The 9,341-nt window shown below is 35.4% G+C and overlaps 1 protein-coding gene across 1 annotated transcript in view; it reads left to right on the top strand.

Moving 5' to 3' along the window:
• The first annotated feature begins 1,370 nt into the window (after positions 1-1,370).
• IL17REL (interleukin 17 receptor E like) overlaps positions 1,371-9,341 on the top strand; it is a 41,472-nt gene continuing 33,501 nt past the window's right edge. The window contains exon 1 of the mRNA XM_042872766.1: positions 1,371-1,472. Within this exon, the coding sequence (XP_042728700.1) occupies positions 1,371-1,472 (102 nt within the window). The remainder of the gene's footprint in view (positions 1,473-9,341) is intronic.

The following is a 9,341-nucleotide window of genomic DNA, read 5'->3' as shown; positions in this document are numbered from 1 at the left end:
ACATTATATTTAATTACTTTCTTATTTTGTGCAAGTATGTGCTATGGATCTTGCTTGTCAGGGGAGAGTAGACTGGGTGGATCTTTGACGAAGTGCATTTTTACATTTACAAGTGATGACATTTACTTGTTATTTTTTATCCAAAATAATTTAATGACAATTTGTGCAGTACTGTGGCTGTTACCACTTTTCGTCTTAAAAAAAATAGTAAATAAAATAAAATAAAATAAATGGAAAATTGACAAACTGAACTCATGAGACAGTATGTAAAGTACTGAAATACAAACACAGCAGATATACTGGCAGAGTAGACATAATCTCTAGCCAAAAGAATTATTGGTAGAGCTTCATCCTATCAGATGGAGTTAGTTGTGCATCTCCTACATAACAAAAATAACAATAATAAAATAACAATGTAAAAGTTTTAATTAAGAGTGTGGAAGGTGTGGATTCTAGCACTGTTCTGCTGGAAGAAATCTCTAAGTTGTAAGCAAACCCTCTGTGAAGTAATACTTCTCTATTCCACCTACAGGCATAACATACTACATATCCTCCATATGAACCAGAAAGTGTTTTATGGAATACACATTCCCTGTGGTTGATACTTTGTAGGACAGCAGCAAGAAATGCATTCCTAAGCCAGGTACTATTGAGGTGTTGTAGCTCTCTCACACACAGCTTTCAGAGCTGGTGGTGTTCAGCTTCTTCAGCAAAGCCTACTTCCCAAATGTGATGAAAATCCACAAACTGGAGGTGAGGCTTCTGTTGATGCAATTATATAATATACAAAATAAATCAGATTCCTAGGATAAAAGAAGCTGTTTCTCTTTCTGACGAGAAGCATGAAATCAGTCTTCCAAGACCACTTATCTCAACACAACTGTTCTTTTTTTTTTTTTAAAGATACATTTTTATTTTGGTGCATTAGAAAACCAAGAGAAGTAGACATAATAATGCATAATAATGCATTTTGATTTCAGTGAAGCTGCCTGCTAGAAACAAAATTCCCATGAATATACAGAATTACAGAAAAGAAGCACACTAAACCTCATTCAAATCTGACATGGTGAAATCCAGAAGAAAAAGGCTTTTACTGCAACTGCCAGAAATTCAAGTTTCCCATTTTTCACTGAGGCACACAATAAGTGCACTGAGCATGCTTTATATTTCCCACAACTAGCAATTTTCTGTCTTTGGAAACTTTTAGTGGGAGGAGTTGAAAGGTGCTGTGGGAGGGACTAAAATTCATGCTGAAGTTTTGGCTTGAGAGAGAGAATTGTCAGAGTAGAAGATTTCTTCTGAGGTTTTTCTTTTGCTTTTTCCCTTCTTCTTTTTTGTTTAGTATTATTTTGTTTTGTTTTCAGGTTAGGATGATAAGTATTCATATTCTGATCCTTCTTATAATTCTGTTTTGGAATTATGATTGTCATATTATTCCCAGGATTGAAGAATGTGGACTTTCATGTTCTCAGGTAACCTCTTACTTGTTCTTTGCTATCTCTTAATATAATAGTTGTATGCTGATATAATAAATGTAAACAAAGCAATAAAGGAAAAATAAAAAATATTTCAACTGTCCTGACCATTCACTTTATGTTCCTGTCATTTCACATTAAGTATTTAAAGTGGCAATGATGACTGTTATGAGAAAATAAGAAATTGCTCTCTTTCCAGCTATTGTTGTTGTTCTTACCTTTAAAAAATTGATTTTTGTGTTTGGAAGGCAGCAATAAAACAGATTTAATTTATATTAATTACTTTGGAAATTCGATTTTTACAACAGCAGTGGTGTCAGAGGTGACAGGAGGAGGAATGGGAAGTTGCAGAAATTGCTAATTATGTTAAGAATATTGGAAACACGGATTTTCCTGTGAATAAATGGATTAAACTTAAGAAACAGTAAAAACCTGTTTTTCATTCTGTGGAATGAATATGACCGGACTATTGCATTTAATGACTTATGTATGTGTACAAAATTGGAGTGTGGATTATACCATCACTTCAAAAGCTTTGAATTCTGAATGCTTCCAAATATCTCCACAAAGGGGCAGTATGGGGACATTCTGCTTCAGCTGGCTGTCTGAAAGTTGAAGAATACAGTATACGGAAAGATATACCAGAAAATAAAATAATAGGGTATGAATAACAGGCTATCTCACATTTTCAGTCTGAATAGGCCGGGATAACTATGAAGTTGCTATGGAAAAGCAGAATTAATAGCATAAAAGAATTTGGCTGAGTGTGGACTTTTGCTTGAAAATATGACTGTAGTCTGCAGTCCTTGGGACATACTAAGCATTGTCTAAACGTGATAGCAGTAGCTGGATATTGCCAGTATGTTACAGCAGTTAACTCTGTATTTTATATGTGTATGCTAGGATGTATATGGAGAGATGTATGCTAGATGTATGCTAGGATGTATATGGAGATGCTTATAAAACACTGGAATTGAGGGGAAATAAACTCTCTATTTCAAATGCTGCTTTATATTCCTGAATTTACATTTTGTGCAGTCTTACCACATTTAGATATTGTTTTTAAAATAACAAAATGTAGAGATTCATTTAGATGTAGAGATCCCTCAGAGATTCATTTCTGGATGTACCTGAGCACTTTCCAGCAAATTATAATTTCCAGCAAATTATGTACTTTTGAATGTAAAAGTGCATGCATTTAAAAGAATTTACTCTCTTATAACTATATAATATATACTCTTATATACTTATATAAATACTTATATAATACATACTCTTATATACTCTTATACTTATATACTTATATAATATATACTCTTATATACTTATATAAATACTCTATTGTCTGCAACAATGAGTATTTAAAAAAGACCCAATCTGACTTTCAAATTTATTTCTCTAGAGAGTGGTTTGCTCCAAGTCTCAGAACTCCAGGGCCCTTGGAAGACATCCTTTGTCGTATTTTAGGTATCTATTTTAGGAAGGCTGATTCACTAGCTGCCTAAGATGTTGACATAAAGAAAGGATCCCTTTCTTTGCCTTCCAGTTATTGTCTTGCAACTTTTCCAGTGCTGAAGGTTGGATAAATGAGAAAGCTCTTTTTTTTTCTCTTTAATTTTCAAGGAAAACTCTTTCTTTCCAGTGTAACAGAATCAAGTATAAACACCATTTGTGATGCTAAAGGATAGAATTCAGTTCATGTTCAGTATGTTATGTTTTTGCTAGTTGTATTCAGTAGAATCTTGAATGCATTAATGACTTTTTAAGACAAAAATGTTTTCTTACTGGAAACAACAATGATCTCAACAGGACAAATTACTGCCAGCTTAGCGTTTGCAATCCAGTGCAAAGCATTTCGAGCATTTTGAACTCAAGAGTCTCGTGACTGGGTTGTTACAGAAAACTCCTTCTTCCATTGAAACTAACATCAGTTTTTCTACATAAACCATTACAGTTCCATGGCTTCAATCTTATTCCTACCTGAGTTACTGTAAAAAGCTGCGGTTTATCTTCTCTGTAATTCACAACTCATGGTCTTTGTCAGAGCACCAACCAGGGGTTACAGTTAATCTTTCAATGGATATCCAGTACATACCTGTTGTCTTCTGCTATAGCACACAGGTTTTAAGGTAGAGAATTAATTGTAGTTAATTGAATTAACTTCACTAGCAATTTACTTAATGAGATAATAAGAAAGTGTAATTTTAAAGATATAAGATGCTTTCTGTTGCTGTTATAAATGTCTATTATAGACTTTTTTGTCCTTTACAGAATCTTCCCATAAATCTCCGTAGTGATTTTCTCTTCTGCAGAGTCATCCTTGCGGTTGTACGGTTCCTCGTAAAGCAACAGGGAAACAGAAAGCTTTTTCATTTTTTCTGCATTTTTCAAGCTGTGGCTATTGTCAGAGAGATTTGGGCAAGTTCAGGAGCTAAAAATGTTGATTTTGACCAGCAGTCTAGACGTCAGAGTGACAGTGTCTCACAGTGACAGTATTTATAAAGCAGTTTTGCCATCCTTGGATCCTCGTTAGCGAAGTAAGGCATTGGTTACACTCAGGAGGAAAACAGCGACTTAACTGTTTTGAGGTATGTTACCTAATAAAACCTTTACACTCAACTGTTTAGATTTTGAATCCTACTGCAACTTAACGAATCATTCTTAGCTTACTAGGAGCATTCAGCAAGGCATTTTTGCATGGCCATATACAATATCCAGGTACCATTACTATAGCACAAATTACTTCATCCCGTATAGGAAAGAGAAAACAAAAGAGCACTTCATATTAATGCAAGTATTATGCAAGCATGAAAATATACAATTGTGGTTGAATGATGGCAAAGGAACATACAAGTTTTTATTATGCATTGTGATTTTTTTTCCTTCTTCCTTATTTTAATGGCTTGCCTTTAAAGCTTGCATTATATTCTGGTATTCAAGTTAACTACCATGAGCTTGGTCTTCAGACCTCACCCAAAAGCAAATATAATTATCAACCAGGATTCCCTGTAAAAGCACAGGGGAATCCCAGTCTGCAATTGATACTGTGTTTGTGCTCTACTTGCTTTACAATCCACATTGTTTGCAGGCTGTACACAAAGGAACAAGCTTATGCCAAATTTGACTCAACAGCTGGTAAAGATCATGAGCACTACATTTAAAAAAAAAACTTTCCAGAAAACTATGAAATAGTATGTGTATTGTCTGCCTTTAAATGTAGCAGCATTTCCAAAGTTCACAAATAAAGAAGAAATGAATGAAGAAACTGAATGTGGGATTTTCCTGCAACTATAAAGCTTATTGGCAATAAATTTTTGATATAGCTGTTGCCCGTTCATGCTACTCATAGTAAAAATATGTAGTGTTTCTTGTCTGGATATTTACGTAATGGATCAGACTGTTCTGACTGAATACTACATACTGCAAAACCAATGATATAATACAGCTCTCAGGCTACTAACTCAGCTGACATAAGTAGACATTCATTGTTTTTTGTCAAGGTAAGCAATTTGTATTTTAAAAGTAATCTTAAGACTCTCACCATTGTACATGAGCATCTAGTATCTGGTTTTCTCAGACTGAGATGTATCAGCATGAAGACACAAGAATGGAAGAATCACCACAGGTGTTCTTGTGTGCTAAGGTATACCCAGCGATTGGAGGACACGTGAAAAATATGAAACATATCCTCTGCTAAAATCTGCTGTTGTGCAGTGCAACCCATGAGAGCAGGTTTTACATCCCTGCCTGTCATTGACTTACTTGTTTGGGCCTGGTCCATTGACTTATTTGTGTGGCCCTGGTCAAGTAATTTTACCTCTACAGTTTTCACAAGTACAAAATAGTGCTGACTTTCCTGTCTGATGTGTCTTAATTACATTCTTTAAATTTGCTGCCCTGAATACTATAATTAAATATTAAGTTTTCATTAGTCAAAGCCATACTTAAGCAGGTCTCAAATCACTGTATTAGAGTGATATTAACCAATTTTCTTGCCTGTTCTGCTTGTAGTCAGGAGAGCTGCTGTTTAGCAAGTTTATGTGATTTGTGGTCTGTATTTTGCAGGATCAAAAATAGCTTAACAATGACAGAAATGTATTGGCTTTCATATTTCCTGCTGTTTCCTTGCCATTGGTTATCATACTATTTCCTCACCCTAGAAGAGAGTCAGATTCTCATACAAACAGGGACTTAAACTCTCAAATGTTCCTCATAGTTAGAGGATCTATTACCACTTCTTTCAGAAGAGGTGAAGAAAGGTTTGCAGTTCAAGACTTGCAAAAAAATGTAGCAGTAGCTCTTATTTTTTTCTTTCTCACTTCTCCTTCCTCAAGAACTCTGGGAAAAGTTTACAAGGTCTGGAAGGAGATGAGCTACTGGAGTAGCAAAAGCAAAGGCACTATAGACAGTCATGAAAGTCTGGGTCACAACTAGCTGATTTGAAACAGGACCTGACAAGGTGTCCTGAACTTCTAATACAGGGCACTGCTACTTGTAATTCAGTATGAATTGTGACTTCTAATCATAAAATCATGGATGGTTGAAGTTGGAAGGGACTTCTAGAGATCACCTTGTCCAACTCCTCTGACACTGAAAGGAGATTGCCAGGACTGTGTTCATCTGACTTTTAAATATCTCCAAGGAAGCAGATAATTTTGCAGAGGTAGGTAGTAACTTGTTCTAGACAAGGTGGTATGACCTAGCTGGAATTCTTGCAGTGAAATCAATAATTTGGTTTAATTTGTGAATTCGCTGGAGCTGGTAGTACTGTACCTACTACTTTGTCATGTTGAGTTATACAGTTTTATTCTGTGCTGGTGAGAGAATCAGGAGTGATCCAAAATGAGAAGAACTAAGAAGCGGTTTTAAATAATTCCTTTCTGAAAATAAGCTTTGATAGTATCCTGGCTTTTTGGTGTTTTCCCCAGCATTGAGAAGCTCCCAAATAGGTAGGTAACTTGGACCAAGGGAAGGAGGTCAAAGTTTTTTATTACTGATTGAAAATCATTTTGGGTGCCATGAATTCCCAGGTTCCTGTAAAAACCAGGAACCCACATTTGAAGTTGTATGTGTCATGTTAACATCATCCCCAGAAGAGATGCCTGTTTTATACATTGGCACAGATCAATCATAAAGCTATAAAACAGCAACCCAGATCCAGTTTTTTTGAGCAAGGAAGCCTGAGTGAGATTCTAGTACCCTGTCCAATTTCATCATGAAAACTTCCAATGCTGAGGACTCCATCCTGTTCCTGAGTAGGTTGTTGTAGTGATTCGTTGTTCTCTCTGTGAAAAATTTCTTTCTTATATGAAGAATAAACCTTTCCCCATAAAACTATACCTGTTGTCCTTTGGCTTCTCCATGTGGCGTCTTGTGAGGAAAGAGCCTCTGTCCTCTTTATAGCCATCATTTAAGTACTGGGAAATTATGAAAATGTCACTCCTGAGACTTCTTTTCTCCAACTAACTCCTTCAGTGTTTCCTTGTAGGATAAGTTCTCCAGCCGTTTAATCATCTTTGAAATGTTTCTATAGCACTTTCCTACTTTCAAGAAAACTTATTTATTTGTAAAACTTTTTTCCTTCAATTTTGATAATATCTATTGGATGGTTTTTGAAGAACAATGCAGTTATTTGTCTTCTTAAAAGTTTAGATAAAACACAAACCAGAAAATCTTCCTAAACAGTAGCATGTGGCAGAGAAGGTTCCAGGGTAGCTCTGAACTACTTGTGCAGGAATGATCACAGAACCAGTAAATTCAAGTATACTCAGTTGGCTCATCATATCCTTGGCTCTGCCTTCACAGCTATCTGATTTTGCTGGGCTTGGATTTTGTGAAGTTGTGAATGATCTGGGAAGTCACAGTGGCTAATAATACTGAGCACTCTAACAGATTGCCTATGAAGCTTGTAGAGATCTCCACACATGCTAGGCAAATATCTCTCAGATAAAGGTCATTCTTCTTAAAGCAGAGGTACTTAATCCACTTAATCCAGTAGAGCAGATGACATCTTGAATTCTTTTCTAATCATAGTATCTCTACCTTTATGTGCAATTTTGTCTTTTGGGGGATCTAAAGACAGTCGTATTCAATTCATAATTAACTTACTGCCTTGAAACAGTCAAAGACCTGAAAGAGCCAAAGACCTGTTTTCTTGTACGTGAAGTCCTTTCAGTATGAAAAATATGGAACTCGCAATTTCACTCAGGAAGTGTCTGTGCAAAAATGAACAAAGATTAAGTTTCACTTAGCTAATGATCAGTGGCTGTTTCTCCTGCAGGAAAGTGTTTCGGATTAGTTACTTTGAATATGAGGTAAGTTTCAATACCTTCTGGAAAACTGATTGTCTTGAAGTTGTCTCTACTTGCCTACATATTTTCAGAAAGTATGAATCATGTAAACACCACTGTACAATACTAGATGTGCATTCATTGTCTTTTCTTGGAAAACATTGAGGAAATAGAATTTATTAAAACTGTCCCTAATTTTGTTTTTTCCTTTCATTCCTATGTATGAAAACTTCATTGATCATTTTCCCACTTCTTCATCTCCCTGACCTGCTGTTCTTCCTTCTGTGACAGTGATGAATGACAGATTTATCAATTTCTTTTAAGATATTAATATTTTGTATAATGATTTTCCTTCTACTTTTTAAAAATTATTATATTTTTTTGATTTTAGCAGTTCTCACTGGAGTTCTAGCTTAATACTGAATTTTGATCAGCAGTGTATGCTCTTTTAATTTTGTCACCTTGATTTTCATATATTATTTTTTGTAGGATATCATAGAATCATAGAATCATAGAGTCATAGAATGGCTTGGGTTGGAAGGGACCTCAAGGATCAACAAGCTCCAGCTCCCGTGCCGCATGCATGGCCACCAACCTCCGTATCTAATACTAGACCAGGCTACATAGGATATAGAATATTGTTTTAGATCTTGGTTACATCTGTGTTAGCATCTAGTCTGCTTCTGTAACTTATTTTCTCATCCACCTTGGAGAAAAAGTAATGCATACACTTTAGGAAAATGTGTAGTATAGGTTGTTTTTAGTGAATAAAAGCTATCATTAAAAATGAGATGCAGGGTGAAGAAGCATAGGAAGATACTGAGCATTAGTGGGTTCACTAAGCTAAGACCGTGCCCAGGAATCATTGCTGCCTCTAGGGACAACTGCATGATCAAGAGAGTCAAGTGAAACAATGCTGCTGTTGTAAAGCTGGTGGAATCCTTCCTCTTTGGAATCATTTCTTTTGGACTTCTGCCACCTTTAATTGGGCCTGTGCTAACTTTACCAACTACTGATCCACAAGATAAAGTTGAACTAGATTATTAGTCCTTAGTTGTCTTTTTTTTTAAAAACCTCTTCTCCACAAGATGAGTTAACTGTATAAAAGTGAAATAGACTAGGTAGTGACTTTTTAAGTGATTATTATTTTAAAAAGTTTTTTTATGTGATTTATTCTTCCTTAGAATTTCCATTTTCATTTCTTTGTTAATTATCTCAAATTGCAGATTTTTCAACTGAAATCCCTATTATAGATACTTTCTTTAGGGTTTTTCAACAGAGCTGATGCTTTCAGGGGAAGATTGCTTTGGCTTTTGTTACTCCTGGCAATACACGCAGGGAATCTGGTATGAATTTTTTGACATGGATGAAGACTTTCAGGTGCCATAAAAATATAAGTTACTCTTTAGAGAATAAGTCATCTCTCTCCAAAACTTTCAAGCGTACAACAGCAAAAAGGTTTTCATCTACTTATGCTAAGACAACTTTCTTTTCTCTGCTATGGTTAGAGTGTTTCTGTAACTCAAGCAAGCACAATAGAGCTAGTCAGATATCTTTATCATGAATTCTGTAATGG

Source organism: Lagopus leucura, unplaced genomic scaffold (assembly GCF_019238085.1).
Source record: "Lagopus leucura isolate 7727_CA_CO unplaced genomic scaffold, USGS_WTPT01 Super-Scaffold_100008, whole genome shotgun sequence".
In the NCBI taxonomy this organism is placed as follows: Eukaryota; Metazoa; Chordata; class Aves; order Galliformes; family Phasianidae; genus Lagopus; species Lagopus leucura.
The sequence above is the reverse complement of the archived record's forward strand: the minus strand, read 5'-3'. Positions and strand labels throughout refer to the sequence as shown.